General features: G+C 49.4%; 9 protein-coding genes across 9 annotated transcripts; 3 read left to right on the forward strand and 6 right to left on the reverse strand.

Annotated features, from left to right (window-relative positions):
- Nucleotides 1–338: 338 nt before the first annotated feature.
- On the forward strand, nt 339–2,251 carry N7517_000288 (Major facilitator superfamily domain general substrate transporter; the record flags this gene model as incomplete). The annotated part of the gene is made up of 6 exons (XM_056718018.1): nt 339–421; nt 478–947; nt 1,013–1,374; nt 1,428–1,577; nt 1,635–1,939; nt 1,993–2,251. The coding sequence occupies 6 exons, from the start codon at nt 339–341 to the stop codon at nt 2,249–2,251; spliced, it is 1,629 nt and encodes a 542-aa protein (XP_056582153.1).
- A 2,556-nt stretch (nt 2,252–4,807) lies between these two features.
- On the reverse strand, nt 4,808–7,315 carry N7517_000289 (SH3 domain protein; the record flags this gene model as incomplete). Its single annotated transcript, XM_056718019.1, has 1 exon — nt 4,808–7,315. The coding sequence occupies one exon, from the start codon at nt 7,313–7,315 to the stop codon at nt 4,808–4,810; it is 2,508 nt and encodes an 835-aa protein (XP_056582154.1).
- A 1,090-nt stretch (nt 7,316–8,405) lies between these two features.
- N7517_000290 (putative cell division protein kinase (Ctk1)) lies at nt 8,406–9,812 on the reverse strand (the record flags this gene model as incomplete). The annotated part of the gene is made up of 5 exons (XM_056718020.1): nt 8,406–8,438; nt 8,489–8,644; nt 8,697–9,527; nt 9,593–9,701; nt 9,757–9,812. 5 exons carry the CDS (start codon nt 9,810–9,812, stop codon nt 8,406–8,408), a joined length of 1,185 nt encoding a protein of 394 aa, XP_056582155.1.
- A 501-nt stretch (nt 9,813–10,313) lies between these two features.
- N7517_000291 (uncharacterized protein) lies at nt 10,314–13,286 on the forward strand (the record flags this gene model as incomplete). The annotated part of the gene is made up of 5 exons (XM_056718021.1): nt 10,314–10,349; nt 10,429–10,521; nt 10,610–10,695; nt 10,766–11,496; nt 11,557–13,286. The coding sequence occupies 5 exons, from the start codon at nt 10,314–10,316 to the stop codon at nt 13,284–13,286; spliced, it is 2,676 nt and encodes an 891-aa protein (XP_056582156.1).
- A 593-nt stretch (nt 13,287–13,879) lies between these two features.
- Nucleotides 13,880–14,590, reverse strand: N7517_000292 (uncharacterized protein; the record flags this gene model as incomplete). Its single annotated transcript, XM_056718022.1, has 1 exon — nt 13,880–14,590. The coding sequence occupies one exon, from the start codon at nt 14,588–14,590 to the stop codon at nt 13,880–13,882; it is 711 nt and encodes a 236-aa protein (XP_056582157.1).
- A 41-nt stretch (nt 14,591–14,631) lies between these two features.
- Nucleotides 14,632–15,945, reverse strand: N7517_000293 (acyl carrier protein; the record flags this gene model as incomplete). Its single annotated transcript, XM_056718023.1, has 2 exons — nt 14,632–14,852; nt 15,840–15,945. The coding sequence occupies 2 exons, from the start codon at nt 15,943–15,945 to the stop codon at nt 14,632–14,634; spliced, it is 327 nt and encodes a 108-aa protein (XP_056582158.1).
- A 115-nt stretch (nt 15,946–16,060) lies between these two features.
- On the reverse strand, nt 16,061–17,359 carry N7517_000294 (HNH endonuclease signature motif containing protein; the record flags this gene model as incomplete). The annotated part of the gene is made up of 1 exon (XM_056718024.1): nt 16,061–17,359. One exon carries the CDS (start codon nt 17,357–17,359, stop codon nt 16,061–16,063), a length of 1,299 nt encoding a protein of 432 aa, XP_056582159.1.
- Nucleotides 17,360–18,318: 959 nt separating this feature from the next.
- N7517_000295 (uncharacterized protein) lies at nt 18,319–18,849 on the forward strand (the record flags this gene model as incomplete). Its single annotated transcript, XM_056718025.1, has 1 exon — nt 18,319–18,849. One exon carries the CDS (start codon nt 18,319–18,321, stop codon nt 18,847–18,849), a length of 531 nt encoding a protein of 176 aa, XP_056582160.1.
- A 407-nt stretch (nt 18,850–19,256) lies between these two features.
- N7517_000296 (uncharacterized protein) lies at nt 19,257–20,237 on the reverse strand (the record flags this gene model as incomplete). The annotated part of the gene is made up of 1 exon (XM_056718026.1): nt 19,257–20,237. The coding sequence occupies one exon, from the start codon at nt 20,235–20,237 to the stop codon at nt 19,257–19,259; it is 981 nt and encodes a 326-aa protein (XP_056582161.1).
- Nucleotides 20,238–20,323: the final 86 nt, after the last annotated feature.

Consider the following 20,323-nt stretch of genomic DNA (forward strand, 5'->3'; position numbering starts at 1 on the left):
GCCATGTCCAAGCCACGCGCTAGCTAATTGACTTAAACAAAGCGGTAAATTACATAGGAGTACTATATAAATGTAGTTAGCGTTTAATACATTCAACCAGTCACATTTCATATAAACCGCCCCCAAATACCACCCCCCATGAAATTTCACCCATCCCCGCGTCGCCCGACGCCTTCCCCGTATCTTGGCTAGCCCCCAGACACCCCCGAACGCTGGAGAACACCCCGGTCACCTCGGGTTACCCTTTTTGTCAATCCGGAGATGTGCAAGTGGGCTATATAACCTGCTGATCGGCATTTTCATGTCCCCCGTTTTTCGCTTTTTTTGCATAGGACATCATGTTCGGCATTCCGAAGTACTTTGGCTGGAGAGGCCGGTCTCTCAACTTGGCTATCAGTTCTCTGGGAAGTCTTGATTTTTTGTATGATACCATGTTCACTATCGAAAAAAAAAAACTGAAAACTAACAGCTACAAAGGCTTTTTGGTTATGATCAAGGTGTCACAGGTGGTCTACTAGACTTGCCATCCTTCACCAAATACTTCCCCGAGATCAATCCCCTAGACCCAGACATCCAGGATGAGATTCACAGATCCGTCAAATCGCAGCGCGCCTTGAACCAAGGCATTGCAGTTGCATCGTACAATCTGGGATGTTTCTTCGGCGCAGTCTTGACTATCTTCATCGGTAACCCGCTCGGTCGACGACGAACCATTTTCTGTGGCTGTATGATCATGGCTACTGGCGCTCTACTACAATGCACTGCTTATTCTCTACCTCATTTCATTATCGGCCGAATTGTCACAGGTGTTGGCAACGGCATGAATACAAGTACCGTACCGACATGGCAATCCGAATCAGCAAAGGCCCACGATCGAGGAAAAATGGTGATGATCGAAGGTATGCTTATCACGGGAGGTATCACGCTTAGCTACTGGATTAATTATGGTGAGTTGAAACCCATCTTTGTGATATACTCCCAAGTTGCAATTACTAATATAGTTCTGAATTAGGCATGTCGTTCATCGGAGAAAAAGAGGTCGCCTGGCGATTCCCTCTAGCCTTCCAGATTATCTTCGCCATCATTATCTTCTGCTCGATTCTCAACCTTCCCGAGTCCCCCAGATGGCTTGTCATGCAAGGCCGTAACGAGGAGGCCTTGGATATTCTCGAATGCCTGAATGAGAAATCTCGGGATGATCCTTATATCAAGAACGAGCTCCTCGCCATCCAGGAAACTGTCACTGAGATGAACAAGGGCTCTTATAGGAGTCTGTTCAAGATGAGCGAGTATCGAGAATTCCATCGTGTGGCACTTGCCTACGTCAACCAGATGTTCCAGCAGATTTCTGGAATTAATCTCATCACCTACTATGTGAGATCCCTTTGCCCCTGAGATATTAGCCCTATACTAATCAGCTCCCTTAGGCACCTCAATTGTACGCCGAGATTGGTCTTGCAAAAGGCAACCTTCCAAAGTTGCTAGCCGCTTGCAACGGCACGGAGTATCTGATGGCTGCATTCATTCCTATTTTCATCATTGAGAAAGTTGGACGTCGCCCACTGATGCTGTTCGGCGTATGTCACCCTCTCATACCCTTCGATATCCCAGCTAACCAAGAGTTATGAAATTAGGCCGCCGGCATGTCAATTTCAATGGCTATCCTAGCCGGTACCAACTACCGCTTGGTCTATCTAGGAGATAGCCGAGCCGGTATCGGCCAAGCCGTCTTCCTTTTCGTCTTCAACACCTTCTTCGCCATCGGCTGGCTCGGAATGACCTGGTTGTACCCCGCCGAAATCGTGCCGCTTCGAATCCGTGCTCCGACAAACGCATTGGCTACCAGCGCTAACTGGATCTTCAACTTTATGGTCGTGATGATTACCCCTGTTGCATTCGACAGTATCGGATACAAGACCTATATCATCTTCGCTGTTATGTAAGATGCCCTAATTCCCGCATTAACCAAGAACTTGAAACTAACAACCACAGTAACGCATTCATGTTCCCATGTGTATACTTCTTCTTCCCTGAGACTCGCTACCGTTCCCTGGAAGAGATGGACGCCATCTTCAAGAAGTCCACTAACTTCTTCGATGCCGTTACCCTCTCTATCAAGACGCCATACCGCTACGATAAGCATGGCGAGCTCAAACCTGAGTACCTTGAGGATGCTGTCCGTCGTACGAGTGTGCACAACGCGAACAAAAAGTTTGATAGTGACGAGAGTGCCGCTGAGATTAAGGCTTGAGTGGCTGAAAGATGAGGGTGGCTGTGTATGTTGGTGGATTTCGTTTATACCCGTGGTGCCAGTGTGATTTGATTCCATCTTTTCACTAAGACTGTTTTTATATGTATGGCTTTTAGATATATAGGAGAGTAATGACAGACTTTTTGCATCGGATTTTGGTTGAATGGCGATACAGGTTGAGATATGTATATATCTACGTGATTGTAGATGGACTTCACTTTTCGCGATCACATGCAGCAATTATTTCTTCTGAAGTGGACTGACTCACCTATATTGAATACAGTGCGCGCTAGTAATGTATTGACAGAAAAGCATGATGAAACGTACAGTATGAAACTATATAAAGCATGTATTTGGGATATTGATTCTTGCAAAGATACTCGAAGTATATGATCAAAGATGAATTTTAAACTGTTCAACATCTCAATGCCAGGCAAGAAGTCTATATTTATTGGCTTTATACTCCTATAGATACAAATGATATGCCCCTTATACAAAGATACAATTTGTAATAGCAATATAAATAGAGAGAGCAACGGATTCTTAATACGCCCATTTGATATAAAATGAAAAGGATTACCTCTAAAAAAATCAAAAAATGAAGGCCTAAGAACCAATAACGCTTCTAGTGACGGTTTGCCAGGCTTTCCTGCGAATACCTACATCGCTTGATGGTGTTACCTCTTCGGGTCATTATTCTGGGGTAAAATATGGTGACGAGGTAACTAACAAATAGGCCTGACATTCACTTATTAGAGGTCAAATTTACAGTATATGTGCTGTACATCAGCACTAGTTCCAAGCCATTTCGTGCTGCAGCCCGAGTGGGAACTTTAGCACCACATGTCAAACCATGACTCGTCAACGCACACCCTCTACCACGCGTAGTGCTCTGAATAATGCAAAAAGCCGAAAGGAGCCAGAGTTGAATCGACTTGATTGGAAACATTTAAGAATGAGGGGGCCTCTAATCTTACCTCGTTACTGTCTCGCTCTATCACATGCTGCTATTTATGGATATAAACGAAGAAGATGGCACCTGGTTGCGAACGGTTAAATAGACGATCATCGCCCATGTCCTGATCCTCTCCATCGGCCAGAGAAGATACCCCACGTTTTAAAACCTGTTCTAGTCTACGAGGTCTGACAACTCATACCTCGTTGATTTCGTTCAGGCCTTCAAGGTAATTGTACTCCATCAGTGAGCTACACTGCCATCTAAAAAGCCAAATGTCTGGACCCCACTAACGTGACAACTATTAGAGCGACTGATAGTACAAACCTATACCGAGACCTTCACCTGTTCTCACCACCACGATGACACAATGTGATTCTTGCAAAGGCGCTGGACAATACAACAAAGACTGCTCGAGCTGCCTGGGTAAAGGGACCTGGCTTCAGCAAAATCGGAGCGGAAATCGAAAGATGACTTGCACACCCTGTAGCGGCAAAGGCACGGTTTGGGGATCTTGTCCGAGATGCAATGGAAGCGGGAATACCTGATTTGTATGCGCCGTCCGACGCAGAATATAACTGGGGAAAGCTGGGCCTTCGGGTGTCAACTTCAGTTGCCAATCTTTGGACACGATGGCAACGATTAGCCGAGTCAGCCAGCTGGTTTATTCCGCGACCAAAATTTAGTCATGTTCAAGATGACATGATGATTTGCTGAAAACATCGGCTGGTGCATGACCACGCGCGCGTGGTTGCGGTATTACGAGTAATTGACAGAAATCTGACTGTATCAAATTATATGGTATTTCTGGTGGTATACAACTCTCCACGGAGTAACTAATATAAAATGCAAGAAATAGGAATTTCAATGTACAACATAACTGATAATAATATGCATTTTTACATGGGGTTTCTAAGCCCTTTGTATATAAGAATAACTTAGTATTTCGGAATATGTTTAGCGTTTAAACTATCCTAATTATGTTAATTACTGCGAATTAACTCGGATTCTCAATAAAACATGTAAGTGGTAAAATCCAGTAAATTCTACATAGCTATGAGTGTAAACTATCTAGTTGGAACAAGTCGAAGGATCCGGGTATTCCAGCTCATCTCAGCGTTACACGCATATTATTCGAGATCGATGCCAATCAAGAAAGGAACTCGAAGAAGATGCTTGCAACTTCGAGTCGAAGAGAAAAAAGAAAAAAAAAGGGTATGAAACAACCCAATAAAAAAAGAGGCATAAGGAAGAAAAAGTAGATATGAAAAGACAGCCGGCCTTTTGTTAACATTAAATGGATGCCAGTGGGAACACAGACAAGACGACATCCAGCACACGGACGAAAGATTCAGAAGATGAAAACAAAAGACTGATGAAATGATTCAGATGCGGAGATATGCATCCAGCGCAAAGCATAGATTCAAGGAGGGTTCGTTCGTCACGGACGCAGGGGTGTAGGGGGATATCAAGATCGAGGCGAACAGTGTGGTCATATTAGGCAAGCTCAATTCCGTCCAGCGGCGGCACTGACACGTCAGTGGGAATGCCTATATTCTGCATAAGACTGAGGCTCTATGCAGATGTGAGGGTCATTCAGATTAAGCGTCCTGAGTGGGGACGGGCTTTCGAGAGATCGAGCCTGACGGGGAAGTTGGCAGGGAACCCGGAAGGGCTGGGAGCTCGCTGGTGGGAGCAGGAGTAGGAGCGGCTAGGGGGCTTGGCGTTGGCACTGCGGCGGGAGGAGGCGCAGGAGCGGCTGGGGGACTTAAGACTTCCGGCGCAGCGGGAGCAGGAGCCGGAGGAGAAGCAGGGACCGGAGCAGGAGCAGCCAAGGGACTTGAAACTTGTGGCGCAGCGGGAGCAACATGAGCGACAGGGGCAGAATCAGAAGCGGCTAAGGGACTCGAAACTTGTGGCGCAGCAGGAGCGGGGGGAGGAGCGGGAGCGGCTAGTGGACTGGAAACGGAAGGTGCAGCTGGTGGTGCCATAGGAGGACCAGCGTTGCCGCCGGCACTATTGCTACGTTGGCGCTGGTTGACAGGCATCACAGGGCGCTGCATTCCAGGAGCTCCGTATGGACCAGGGCTCATCGAGCGCGGGCCGGGCATTCCTCCGGGGCCGGGAGACATCGAGCGAGGGCCCGGCATTCCGCGAGGTCCGGGAGACATCGAGCGAGGGCCAGGTCGTCCTCCCGGTCCTGGGGACATGGAGCGAGGACCAGGTCGTCCTCCGGGCCCTGGAGACATGGAGCGAGGGCCAGGCATACCTCCAGGTCCGGGGGACATTGAACGAGGGCCAGGTCGTCCTCCGGGCCCTGGAGACATAGAGCGAGGCATTCCTCCTGGTCCGGGCGACATAGAGCGGGGAACTGGCGGGAACTGGACGGCAGATCCAGGGCCAGGGTAAGGGCGGGAAGGCGGAGGTCCAGAGACGCCAGCATTACCGGGGGATCTCGGACGGACGTCCTGAGGGTAGAATCTTGGACCAGGAGGACCGCCGGGCATCATTGGACGACCGTCAGGACCCATAATGGGTGGGCCGCGAGAGCCGGGAGCGCCAGGGGGTGGGCGGGCGCGAGGCATGACAGGGCGAGCCGAGAGGCAAGAACGTGGAGCAACACCTTGCTGGGGGCTATTAAGGCGCATACAGAGAGCCCATCCATCGTCGTACTCATGAACCAAGCGCACAAGCGCGCCTGTGCGAAGGCCGAGCTCATCCTCCATAGAAGGGTTGAAATCCAGTTGCACACGGTAAACATTGTTGGGGGGTGGTGGACCAGCAGGCATGGCGCCTGCTGCACCAGCAGCTCCTACAACACCGGCGCCGGCAGCAGCAGCCGAGCCAGCAGCAGCATCGCCAGGCATGGTCGCGGATTGGGTCGATCCAGTGGGGGAATGGCCGTGTGATTGAGCGGAGTGGTAAGAATCATTGGACGCCCGAGATGAAGCAACAGCACCTGCTGCAACACCAACAGCTGTAGCACCAACCGCCGCAGCTGCGACGGTCGATCCAGACGGTCCAGTAGCTGGTTCGGGAACTGAAGGCGCATTCTGGCTAACAGGGCTGGTGGTTGTGTTGAAAGGATTCACAGGGTCACTGAACGGGTTGGTGTTGCTTGCAGCGGACTTTGGCGGAGTAGGAGGCGGCGATTCGCCAGTAAGATTACGAGAGGCGACTGCGGCCGAGCCAGCTACAGCTCCAGCTCCAGCAGTAGCACTTGCAACAGTGGCCGGGCTTAAACCCCCGGAAGCACCAGCAGTGGCCGGGTTCAAGGCACTGCCGCCGCTCAGATCAGGCGCGAATTGAGTGACGGGACGAACATTAAGCTGCGGGGGAGTCGAAGTCTGTGGCTTGGAAGGAGGAGGAGGTGGGAAAGAAGCAGCGATGCCCTCTGGCAGGCCTTCACCACCGAAGGTCTTCTCATTCTCCTTTTGATATCCCTCCTGACTTCTCTTCTTCTTGCGCATAAAGAAGAAAATCAACGCAGCGATCACACCAACACCGAAGATGACACCGATGGCCACACCAGCCTTTGCGCCACCAGTCATACCCTCAGAAGCAGTAGTTGGAATAGCAGTAGTTGAGGCCGATGCGGTAGAGTCCTTGGCCGATCCGGTAGAGGTTGCGAGGAGAGTGTTGACATCCTGGGAGGACTGCGAGGTGGACGATGCTGAAGTCACAAAAGAGGTTGTTGTGATAGGAGCCTCCGACTCACTGGTAGTGGTGACTTTCTTGCGGGTCGTTTCAGCACTGGTAGTCTCGGTGGTCTCCTCTTTAGTTTCATGAGTGGTGTGGGCCACTGTCTCTTTGGTGGTCGTCGGTTCCGCCTTCGTCTTGGTTGACGTCTCCTCATCCGCCTCGGTTGTGTGTTCCTTGGGCTTTCCAGGCGCGCTGACAGGAGGACCGAGACCAGCGTTTACTTTCGTCGCAGTGTTGTGTTCGTTGCCGGTGACATAACCTCCCACCTCCCCTTCAAAGTCTGGTTCCACGGTCTTGTAAACATAAACGACATCGCCTCGCTCCTCGACGACTCCTCGTTCTTCAATAATTCCTCGTCCTTCTAGTTCCTCCACATTGCGTGCATGGTGGTGCGCATGCCCGTGCATGTTGTCGACTCCAGTATCCCAGGATATCGTGAAGGGGTGATGAAAGTTAGAGACGGAGATTATCCTAAAGAGAGGGATAACCTAGGATTCCAACGCGAGTAATTCCCGAGAATTCGCGTCGCTGGGTTCCGTGGAATGATAGAAAGAATGGACGACTGAGATCGAGCACAGCCGATTGTCAAGTCGAGAATAAAAGAAAGGACGTCGACTTCCAGGTCGTACAGAAAGAATGAATGGAAAAGAGCAAAAGAGAAATTCGATAGAGAGAAAGAGTCCCTGGGGTAGGAAATGAGATCTTGGGACCCTGTGTGTATAGACAACATACTAACCAGAATAGGCAACGATGCACATTGTTTTCTTCACTCTGATTGGCTAGAAAATGGTACCTGACCCGAAAGAGATACCAGACCCACGGCCGAGAACCCTGACCCTCTTTACTTTAATTGGCCTTGGGCTTTTGCGATCTTGGATTCTCTCTTTATACTGTACACAAGTAACTATCATAGTTAGTACTACGGAATATAGTGGATGGAGTAGTTCTGCTAAGAATATTCCTAATACAGTATCTAATTTGCGAGTACTTGGCACGGGAAAACAAATCTCATCCGGTACCTGCGAGCCCCATTTGCCCGCCCCCAAGCGGCACATTCGCTAAAGCGTATTGCACGCGGGCCCCGGGGGCACAGACTACTATATGGTTGTTTCACCCTAACCAGAACCGTCACATTTAATTGATCATTCACTGAGCCCGTAATCTCCGGCGTTGCCGAAAATTTAGTTTTAATCAATCCCAATTTTTGGTAATGGCACCTTTGTGCGCCAATATTGTCCTTATGCAGGTCCTAAGGGGTTACGCTGCACCTCGGAAACACATTAATATTTTCAAATGTTGTTACCTACATGTAAGGTACAATCATATCTCCAAAGCGGTAGTAAATATTCATATCTGGTCCGTGTGCATAAAACTTGGTGCATTTGTACCGTTAATAAGTGGCAGGTCCACCTCCATGCCTGTGATTCCGAGATCCACTCGTGCGATATAACCCGAGGCGCAAGTGTGGCGTAGCCTTCCAATGTCATACCATTTGCTTCAACTCTGAGCAAAATATGGATGGGCAAGGGCCTAAGTCTATTGTTAGAGGCTATCGTAAGACATTAGGTCAGGTTACATACCTCTGTTGCAGAGAGTCTTTCGCTGCTCTCGTAACACAATAAGTGGCTGACTAAATCACGGCCATTCGAGGATGCACCTGGAAGGATATCCTCCCAGGTTTGCGTGGGGAACGAGTGGAATTCCACCTTTCCCCAATCTGGCAAAATCTTGACTTCCTGTTCAATGGTTATTAGTGACACTCCTATTTGTTGCAAGTGTGAAGCTTACCGGCCAGCGCTGTTCATCTGGAGTACCTAGTAGTTTGAAGATGGAGAAAATCAGTGACAGATCGCTGCCCACAGGCCCAGAATCGAAGAGCTGGTGATGGCCGACGGCAATGGCTTCTGCCACTACACAGCCGGCAGCCCACATGTCGAGGGACGTTCCATACTCTTTGAACCCAAAGAGAATCTCTGGGGGTCGATAGCAGGTCGTGCCCACATCTGTGATTTTCTGCATGGGTGGCTCAGATCCCGCATCACCTTCTTTCCACGAAACGCCAAAGTCTGCCAAGTAGGCTGGTCCATTGGGAGAGTCCATTAGAATATTGGAAGGCTTGATGTCCCGATGAAGTATACCCATGCTGTGGAGATGGGCAAGGGCATGGAACAGGTCTCGCAGAATCGATCGTGTTTGAGCAGCAGTTACCAAGTCTCGCCGGAGCAACTTCTCAAAGTCATATCGCACAAAAGGAAAGACCAAGACAAATCGGCCACCATCAAGATTAAAAGTCTCGATCAGTGGAATTATATTGGCGTGAGAAGCCTCGCGCAGCAACCGTGCTTCACGGTGAGCATCATGCGGGGCTGTCATCATATGGGGAATAGTGACTTTTACTGCTCGAATAGTCCCATCTTCCAACTTTGACCTGTAGATGGAGGAGTGGAGACCATCATAGTGATCGAAACAAGACCGATATTGGCCGATCACCTCCCCGGTTGAGGTCTCTGGTGCTTCATAGTCATCCTCGATATGCTGCGAGCTGCTAGTGATCAGCTCCGTGGACGCTGCCAATTCAGCTTCATCAATTGCCTTTTGGCAGATGGAATCATATTCATCCTGGATGGAACAGTCTCAGTTGAAAGAATTTTTTTATTTCCATTTTTAGAAAGCCCACAACTCACTTTTGAGCTGGCCTTGTCATACGCCTCAGTTTCAAGCCGCTTCGCTTGAGCCATAGCTTCTGCAAATGCGGATGCAGGCGAAGAGGAAGCCTGCTGGTAAGCTGTTGTGCTACATGCGAATCAATCGACTGCTCAAGTTGACATATACGGGAAAAGTCACTCACAGAGACTGTATGGCTCGCAGCCGGTCTGTGAACCCAAAATCGTCTTTCCAGTACATGATGGACAAAAATCACTGCTATCTGAGGTAGTATGACTTCTAGCCTATGCTGTCTTGCAGTTACTATACTAGTGTATAGCCAATCATCAAAGCACAGTAAATATAGGGGGAGATCTATTCTATCATGGAGACTTGCTATCAGATGTCAACCTGAGGCAACAAGGCGCCAACATCAACGGCGTGTATGATGTCATGTGACCAATCAAGGGATGTATACAGTTATGTGACGTAAATAACAGCCGTTTAGGCGATATAACTTATTTGATACGGCCAAATACTGTATTATCATAACGCCCTCCGTCATTCCATCCCCCATTCCGTCCCCGGTCACCATCGAATGACACGCTACCAACTGACACTGGCATTCGGTCCCGATCCCGCATTCATTTCACTTACTTGATTGGGCTGTTCTCGCCGCGAGGATCGGAAGAATTTCTTGATTTTCTCTTTCATGTTATGCGCTTCGTGCGCTACCTTGTTCAATACCCCGGAATCTGAATCATGGACCTCTCACGACAAGAGTACCCAACGCTGCTGGTAAGATTGACCAATGCGAGCTTTGTGATTAGCCAGCACAGCATCCAGTTACTGACCATTGGTAATTTCTTTCATTTAGGCCACCCTGCACCCTGGCCAAGCTACAACCGTCCTAAGCGATCGCATTAAACTCATAAATAAGATCAACGTGGACATCGCGGATTACCTGCAGGTATGACGACCCGGGACCCGACTCAATCAGATTCCTGGAATGGGATCTGCAATGGGGAGCGACATTGGTGTTGACAAATTGGCGATAGGAACGACGTCGCGTTGAAGAAGCATACGCCCAAGGGTTGCGGAAGCTGGCGCATCGGCCACAGTTGGACAATGGAGCTGCTCTTGGGTAAATTGGCCTTTCCCTGGAAGATTGAAGTTCATCTGCGCCCGATAATGATTCTGACCTGTGAAACTAGCATTTTCCAAATCCCATGGCAACGCATCATCAGTGCCACCGAAACGCTCGCCGTGTCGCATGAGACCCTCGCGAACAAGATTGAAGAGGATGTGGAACGCCCCTTGAGGGAATTCAGCAACAAGAATCCGGAGATGAAGTCGTTGCCCGGTATCCAGAGTAGTCTGGCGGGGTTGGCGAAGAATGTGGAGGCTGCGCAGAAGAAGGTGGACAAGGCCAGGGCGAAGGGTGCCAAAGGTGCAGACAAACTTGCTAGCGAGATCGCCAATGCTGAGGAAGTTCATCAGCAATGGGATTCGCGGGCTCCCTTTGTCTACGAGCAACTTCAGGCCGCCGATGAGACCCGGCTCAACCACCTTCGGGATGTGCTAACACAACTGGAGACCCACGAGGTGGATCAAGTCGAGCGCGGTCGTCAGGCCGCTGAAAGCTGCTTGAACGTTCTTCTCAATGTGGAAACGGCAGATGAGATCAAGACATTTGCTGCTAGAATGGCGGGTCCTCGGGCCCCTTTGGCGCAGGCCGTCCCCAGAAGACAGACTGAGCCGGTAGAGACTCCTTCCACAATTGAACCGGTATCTGAGCGGACACAGACTGCTCCAATCGACGGTCAGTTCTCCACGCCGCGATCAGAAGCCCCGCTTCCGCCCCCTCCACGCATCCAGGATGATGCGGCAAGCCAACTATCAGAGGCATCTGATAGACAACACAATATTGCTCAGACACCACCAGGTGAGTTTTACAGTCATGTTGCGATCCCACTCTAAATGCAAGTTCTCACGATTTACCTAGCACCGGAAGCACAGCCCCGACATACTCCCCTGGGGGGATTGAGACGTCTTGGCACTGTCATGAACAGGAGAAAGAGTGTTGCCTTGCCCTCGACTGGATCGTTTGACCGAAAGGCAGAGAAGAAACGTAGTCCCTTTGCTGCCTTCAAGCGAGCAGACTCCTCTCGCGATTTGCAAATACCTGAATCTCCCCCCGCGACCGCCTCTGACCGACCAGGGACATCCTTCACCGATCAATCATCCTTGCGGAACCCTAGTGTGTCGCAGGATCGCCCTGGGTTAGATAATGCCGCAGCTATGCCTGAAGCGCACCCAGAGAACCCCAGAAATGGAGTTGCCCCAGAAGGTCTTGGGCTCACCAATGACCATGTCAATCCGCCACAGGTTGATTCAGAGGGGTTCACTCAGCGTCCTGCAACAATTGACGAGATCACGCGTGCTCAGAATGAGGCAGCGGGCCTAGATGAGTCTGGTATGAATTTGACAATTCGAGACCAGCCCATCTTCGAGGACGAGAGCCAGGCGAAGCGGGCCATGGATGATATGGCAAATACTCTCCGAATGCGGGCACCGCAGACAGGAATGAGACGCAATGCGGGCACTATTCGTGGACGCCGTGATGTTCGCAATACAGTGTTTATTGCTTCGCCTGGCAATGAGCTTCCGCCATCTTCGGCAGGGTCGGAGTCCCAGCAACCAACCTCCCCAATCAGGCAAATGACCTCCCCTAGCATTGCCGCCAGCACTGGTACGGATGATCACACTATGTCAGATACTACGTCTGTTCGCTCCGGGCACACTATGCATGGCCCAGGACCTTCAGTCCACCCTGATCTATATGAATCCGGCCTGAATGCTTCAGTCATTGAGACGGTCAATGCATGGTTCTCAGAGGGTAATGTCACCAAGTCATTCGTCCTTGGTGAGCTTGCTTTAGCAAATAACTCCACACCTGGTACTGCGGTAGACCATACGCGCATCCGACTCGATAACTTCCAAGTGCTGGAAAAGGTGGCGGCCAATCCCCACTTTGTCCAGGAGGTTGCCAGAGATGCTGGTGACGACAAGAGAGGCGAATACGATATCCAACTGGGCAGCATCTCGCGCCCCATGCCGACAGTTGCATTTAAGTATCAACTGCATATCGATCCCACCAACCCCTCAGCCCACTGTCCCGTGATATTCAAGCCAGTGTGGAATCTAGAAGAATTACAGGCCAGCGCCATCATCTACTACACGCTCAACCCCTCCTTTATGTCCCACACCGCGCAATCCATTACCCTCAAGAACCTGGTCTTGACCATTAATTTGGACACATCCGCCGAGGACAAAGCCACCGGGGAGCCGCGGGAGTCAGTCGCCCTCGCTACCAGCGCTGTCATGTACCCCAATACCGGCGCCGTCTTCCGTCGCAAAACTTCCACCGTCACCTGGAGAATCCCCGAGCTGGAAGTCAAGGCCCCCACCACCCCAGGGGCAGAGGGCAAATTCCTCGTCCGCTTCGTGACGTCCACCCCTGGACCTCGCAAGGGTATCGTCGAAGCAAAGTTCGAGCTCCGCAACGCCGATTCTGCTTCTCAGCTGGGTGTCAGCCGTGCTGCCTCGGAGGCAGAGCAGATGGAAGCCGACCCCTTCGCCGATGAGGGTCGTGAGTCTCAGCCGTCTGCAGCTTCATGGCTGGGCGTCCCGACTACACGCAAGCTGATCAGTGGGAAGTATGTCTCTTCCTAGACATGCCTTGCACAAGGTGGGTGCGAGCTGCCCGCACTTGGTCGTATATATTCCTTCTTCCATTTAATCCTTCTTCTATTATCTGTTCACTGTTTGGATTATGTATGTCCGGATAGTTATCCCTACAAATAGGGCTCCAAGCAGAGGGTTATGCCATTACTTTTTTTTCTTACTTTTTTTCCCCCCTTCCGCCTTCCTCTTCTCGTCTTGTCGTGTTTTGAGTCTTCTCTTGTGCAAATAACGATTTTGTTATCTATGAATTTTGTTCTTTGTTCGTTTGGGATATCGTTTTGTGTAGTTAGACATTTATGTTTGCGTACATATGTATCTCTATGTACCATTTTAAAAGCATGAGGTTATTACTGCCTAGCTGGGCCCTTAGTTACGCTTAATAGGTTTTCCACGTGGTTATCTATGCATATAGTCCAACAGGCAGCCTCTATAGCTTCCCCCTTTTCTCCCTGCTCCTCAATTCTTGGGCATTTTCAAACGAGATTAAAGGGAGGAGAAGCGTCTACAATCCACAATCCACAATCCACAGAAAGTCTGTATCGACATCGTGTGGCATAGCCATAGCTAGATCGTCAAACTCCTCACAACCACTGCCCCTTGTTCTCCTCGATCCAGGCTTTGAAGACTTTCATCCCAGGGTAGAGCTGGTGGCATGCGGCCACATCACCTCCATACCCTTCACGTTCAAACCAACGGAACATGTCACCCACAGTATCCTTCAAGACAAACTTGACCGTTGAAGCCACAGGGCAAGGAGCTAAGGGCATAGATGATCCCACGATAGCCTTGAACACGGGCTCAGCCTCCTTCTGGGTTAACTCATCGCCCACCAGTGTCAGAGCAACATTGCGGTAGTCATGTGGACGCATGAAGCTGTACGCCGCAACCCGACCAATATCCCGAGTCGACACGAACTGCAGCTTCTTGTCGCCCATTTGTTCCCACATACGAGCAAAGCCCTTCCCATGTATATCGGTAGTCAGATTCTCAAAGAACGTCACCGGTCGTAGGATCGTGTATGTCATCTGTTGTGGGCTAGCCGCGGCCCTCTCTATCAAGTGATTCTCAATGCGGTACTTGGCAGCAAAGTTCTTCACTTTGGTGGGATTGACGGGCGACTTCTCAGGGCCACCACGGTCACTCGACGAGTAGACGAAGTGGCGAACATCATGAGCAAGCGCCGCATCGATCATCGCCGTGCCTTGCTGCTCCTCGGCGTCCGAGTTCACCTGCACGCTGTATACGCCCCATACGGGGCTGACCTTTTGGAAGATGGCCTCGGGCTGGGCCATGTCGCCATCCACAACAGACACGTTGAAATTCGCGCCCAGCTTCAGCGCGCGGGGGTGGTGATGTCGCGCGTTACGGCGACGATGTTGAATCCGGCTGTATCGGGGGCGGAGAGAAGGATTTGGATGAGGGCACCGCCTTGCTTGCCGGTGGCGCCGGTGACTAGAATGGTCTTGCGTGGGGTAGACATCGTCAGATTCAACTGATAAACGACAGAGAGGTCCTTTACCGCACTAGAAGGGGCGGTGCTACCACCAACATCAGCTTACACCGTCTCGGCTGGGTTTGGGGTCTGTTGTTGCGCTAGGCCATTAATGGAGCAGCGTCAAAGTTAATATGGATAGCACTGCATTTCTTACGGAGTATCAGAGTTGATTCTAAATGTATATCGTATATAGAATGCGAGGCGTACTGGAGACTTGATTGGATACCGCGGGTGTTCATTGGATATGATGTACGTAGATATAGTATTGTTGGACAGCATAGGTAGCATTATTGGACATGGAACATTGGAGCTACAAAGTTCTACTGGTTGAATGAACGTGGAAGTGAAATAAGAGTAGATGCCTTCGCGGCCTTGGGACTTTGCTATGTATAACTTTTGACAAGTAGTATAAAAAAACTTCAAGATACTGGGTGACCGCAAAGTCTCTCAGTAACAAACTTCAAGGACTCAAGAGTCAAAGAGTCAAGGTGTTTCAAAAATTCCCAAGCGTGCTAGAAGCTCATTTGAAGTAGTCACGTTGGTAGTTTTCAACCAGCAAAAACACGATCTCGGATCTCTCCTCACTGATACGCGTAAAGCCCGAGCACTAAGATGGAGAGGAAAAAGAAGAAGAGGAAGAAATCTGGGGGAAGGCAGGTATTTATAATTTTCCAGCAGGCAGCGACAAACATTAGGTAGGGGACGCGGGCCTTTGTTTGCATAGCAACAAGGTTACGCAATACTTAGAGACAAACAAAGGGACTAAAGGGGATTTGGTGGGCCAAGCGCCCAACACACCTTCCCGTACTCCATATTCCCTTGCCTGAAATTCCAGGATGACGCCTTTAAGGTAACTTCGCCTCCCTCTCAGTTCTATACAATGTTGTAGGTAGAAGGCAGGAAAGAGGCGGAAACAAGTGCTTTGTGCAACGGACATTTTTGTGTACAACCTTTGAAAATTTCATTCCAGGAGTATACTAGCTACAGAAGAGTCTATGCATACTCTTCACTCAGTGTCTTCATGACTCCTTCCGCCGATTGCCTACCAAGCCCATCGAGATTTCCCATGCCCAGCAGCTCAAGCACACGGATATCAAACCCGAATGCCTGCCTCCACCAACTGCGCATCTCGACGCCAACCAAGGAGTCCATATTGTAAACTGTATACCCACTCACGCGTCACAAAGCTATAATAATACATGCAGTATACAACGTCAGCAATTCCATAAACGTAATCGAATACAACCTGCTTGTCCAAATCGTAACGCTACTCGTTCTCGTCCGGCGAGTAGCTTTCCTCATTCTCGTCTTCAGAAGGATCTAGCACCAGAGATCCCCTATCTCTTTTTACCTGATTCGTGGCCGTATCCAACAAAAGTTGTTCATCCCCCGTAGTTCTTGAAGCTCCCTCTAAAAGAGCCTCATATTCATGCCCTAGTTCTTCGACGAAAGCTCTCAGCATATTTTGCGGAATGTAACGCCCAGGGGTGCCCCAAAAAGGCTTCCCGTTCTCTTCCCGAAGAATTTTGGAGGCTTCACCTTTGGTCTTGGCCTTTCCCGCCCGTTGCCAAGCTGATCGGAGAACCTGTATGCAATAGTTGAAGTACAGGTAACGCCCCGCAGGGCGGGCATTTGACCTGAACTGTAACCGCCGATTTTCCAAGTCTCTAAACTTGAGGTTGGTCCCAACACTGATTGTCTGGTCCAATTTGTCCCACGTTCGATCCAAAATCTTGATTTTATACTCCCGGGGGCCGCGATGATACATCCATCGAAGGAGTTCTGGTAGCTTGGCACCGTCCGATAGATCGGGGACGATTGCAAATTTTCCGCAGTCGAAGAATTCTTCAATAGCAGCGCTAATCAACAATCCGTTTCGAGGAGAGAATAACTCTGGCCCCTTCTGGGCTTTTCCGAAGATGGCGTCCATTGTGCTTTGGCCGTGCATATATGCAAACAGGTGCGCAGCTACCATGTTTCGGGAATCTTGCCAAGCATGTAGTACAGGGCACCAAAGCCAGTCTGAATTCCCTATTTCAGGGTAGTCCCGGCCTTCTTGGTATCGAGAGTTGTAGGTTGTGATAAGGCTAGCTCGAAATCTAGCCTGGTCTTCCGGATCCCGTTTTCCCTGGCCTGGTGGCCCCGTTGTAGGTGCAACATTCATTCCCATCTTTGACGTTGTAAAAAGCTTCATAAATGAAGTCGTTAGACTTCTGTGGGGCGTTTCTTCATCGAGTTGTTGGACACGCCTTTCACAAATCTGTTTAGCCTTCTTGTGGGCTTCAATCTTTTCCAAAATGCTCTTCGCGTCTTCGGTATATTCCCATTGAGCGGTTGTGCCGACATAGCTTTCACGTGATACTTTCCGCTTGATTTCCTCGCGTTCGAGGGATATTTCCTCTGTCTTTGCTGCTTGTGCCCAATATCTCTGGTCGAATGATCCAGATGGTTTTAACTTCGTGCATGCGTTACCCAACTCGGTCTTTCTCTTTTTCAGCACAACGATCGGGTCTGTCTCAGCCATTGTAAGAGATTCTATCGAGCGGTTAAGCTCTGATGGATTCATGTTGGTGATCGATGGGTGGTTATAGTAGAATATAAAAGACTACGGTATTTGCACTTGCCTACAAATCTAAACAGAGACATTATTCCGTCATGATGATGTGTAAATAGTACGTCCGATACCGCAAAAGGAAAGTGTCAATAATGTCAGACCGGAATATGACCCACACGCTTGTGAGTAGATTTCCTACAGACTATTTGGTGTGATCCTCGTGGTGTTGAGGCTACAGGAGACTTCTACTCCGTCGGAGACAATACAGATTGATGCTTTCCGTTGGATGGGATATCCTCGATGGTGGCGTATATTCCGGTAGGATACTGTTGGCACAGCGATTTTACTAAGGACTCTTGTCGCCTTCCCCACGATACCCCTGTCAGTGGTGCTGTACGCTAAATGAGGGATGTGATAAGAAGTCATTTGTACTTCAATCTATGGTCTGTAATTTTAGATTTAAGATACATCACGTTGCTAAAGATAGATAAATCATCAAGTTCACGGATCGAGAAGGTCGGGTCACGGGTCTGACGGTGGGTGGTCGCCGAACAAGTGGCCCCTTGGAATCAGCAACGCCTAGCATGGGAAGCTTACGGAGTGGGTTATATGGCAAATCACAACATCAGGATTGAAACCACAACTTCTGGCACGTTGTGACCTGTTGACTAGTGTAAGAAGTACAAGGATCGACAAGGATGGGAGGATACGAGGCAACTCGCGACTTTTAGCTTGGGGTTCAAGCCACTAACTAGGATTCTTTGAGTTTCGCGACTCGTGGATAAACAGCTGAACATATTAGACACTCTGTATAGGCTCAGCCCCCAAAGATGGCAGATATAAGAATGAACTATCTCACCCGAAAGCAATGAGTTTCAATCCTTACGCTAGTTATCATCATCTTGCTGCATTCTCGTTTTTCGACAAATTTCTGCAACACACTCTGAATCCATATTCCATAAGACTCAAACATGGCAGCTACACTGTACAACAACCTGCCGACTCTCGAAGATGCGGAAAAACGATTTATTGACCGTGAAACTATCTTCACTGCCGTAGGAAGCCTCCTTGCTAAATACGGCAATCATTACGGCCTCTGCCTCGTCCACGCACACTGCAACTTGACTGATGAGGAGAGAATGCTCAGTAGAGGGAACATATCCCAGCCGGAAATTTATACTTTGCTCGGCAATTACTATCCTGAGCGCTGGCTGTCTTCGGGGGATCCTTACGAGTTCACCACTCGGCCCACCGTATCACCGCCGGCTGCTCTTGTTGACGAATTCAATAGTCTGACCGCCGTCATTGGGGTTCTAGGCCTATACCACATTGGTGATGAAGTCAACGGCAAGATGATTGAGTACACCGAGGGACGCAGAAATATCCTGGTACCCCTTTCTGATACAGACGAGTCACAAGCATCCAATCACACGGAGACAGCCTGGAACTTGGGAAAAGGGGATCCTGTCACAATAGCTTGCATGATTGTGTGTGACTCATGAAATACCAGAGATAGATCAGTACACAAAGGTATGTATCGACAGTCTTCTCTGCTTGAGTTCCATAAGCTGACCGAGATATCAACCAAGAAACGAAGTCCCATGTTAAATAGTGAACTGTTTGCACTGGGAATCTTCTTGTTGGGCGAAGTGTTGGTTGGCCTAGGGCATTGAATGGCCATTCTGATATTCTGAACCTTTGTATAAGCCAACATTTGCCATGGTCTACGGAAGTAGCTCTCTTATTTTTCCTGGTCCATTGAATCACTTTCCATATCTAGGAGTCGCAACTGACAACCCTTTCGTAATGGAGAAAATATTACTATATTTGTAAACAAGTTAATTCGCCCACTTAGTTAATATCCTGCACGAAATTACGTCATCAACATTCATAGTTATGTTAACTATTGTTAAGTAGTAATCTTCATCTTCTCAACCATAGCGTATAAATCATCCAAATTAGGGCGCTCTTCGGGCTTATTGCGGGTACAGGCTTCCACAACAGCAGCAAGAGAAGGGGGAACAACCCATTCCACCGCCATTGTTATCGGGACGTTTCCGTATATCATGCCTTTTATAAGATAGCCGAGGTCATAGATGTCCGATTTCTCTGTCCAGCCAGCGTCCAACACCGGCTCGCGAGAAACCTCAGGAGCTAGACGATTTCCCCAACGACCCTCGAGATCACAGATAAGCACGCGGGATGTGTCAGAGAAGACAATGTTGTCGATGCGAAGGTCACGATGAATAATCCCAAGGGAATGAAGTCTCTTCATTCCGGAGATTATTTGCAAAATCCAGTCTTTATGGACAGCAAGGGGATACATGTACCCTAAGACGTATCGAGGCCTGAATTTTTCGAAAACCAGCTTCCCCTCTGGCGACTTTCCCAGTAATTGAATGATGTGGGAAGATTTCGGAACCCCTGGGCAAGATCCACCTTGGCATTCGAGCAGATTGCGGATTTCGCTCTTATATTTGCCTTTCTTGACAAAATGTTTGCTGGAATCGACTTCAACAATTGGTAGCGAGGTCAGAGTTGTATCAAGTTCCTCGGAGTCATCATCTAGCACTGGAAGCGGTGGCGCATTCACGAGGGGGCGTACTTGGTCACCGATGATTTCATGATCGCCGTGGTCGACTGAGTCGGGCAAATTTTGTTGTAGGCGGAGTATATCACCAGAAATAGTGCCGGGAATATCAGCCAGCCGGATGCACTGGTGCTCGTACCAATACGTGTAGCAGAACACACCGTCAACCAATCCTAAACTGAGGTCGATTACCCGTCGGCCACTAGCAGAACCAAAGTTAGACCGCGCTCTTTTTCTCTCGTAATCAGCCCTTAGTCGCTGAATTTCCTGCGTAAAAGGATCGTTGGGTGATGTATTCATCCTTGCTGATATAGGGGGCGCTGATCAACTCTTTGCTCGGCAGAAATTATTTGCGGCTGGGACAAATATGACAAATACAAAGAGAA

Source organism: Penicillium concentricum, assembly GCF_028827145.1.
Source record: "Penicillium concentricum strain IBT 3081 chromosome Unknown utg000001l_segment0_segment0, whole genome shotgun sequence".
In the NCBI taxonomy this organism is placed as follows: domain Eukaryota; kingdom Fungi; phylum Ascomycota; class Eurotiomycetes; order Eurotiales; family Aspergillaceae; genus Penicillium; species Penicillium concentricum.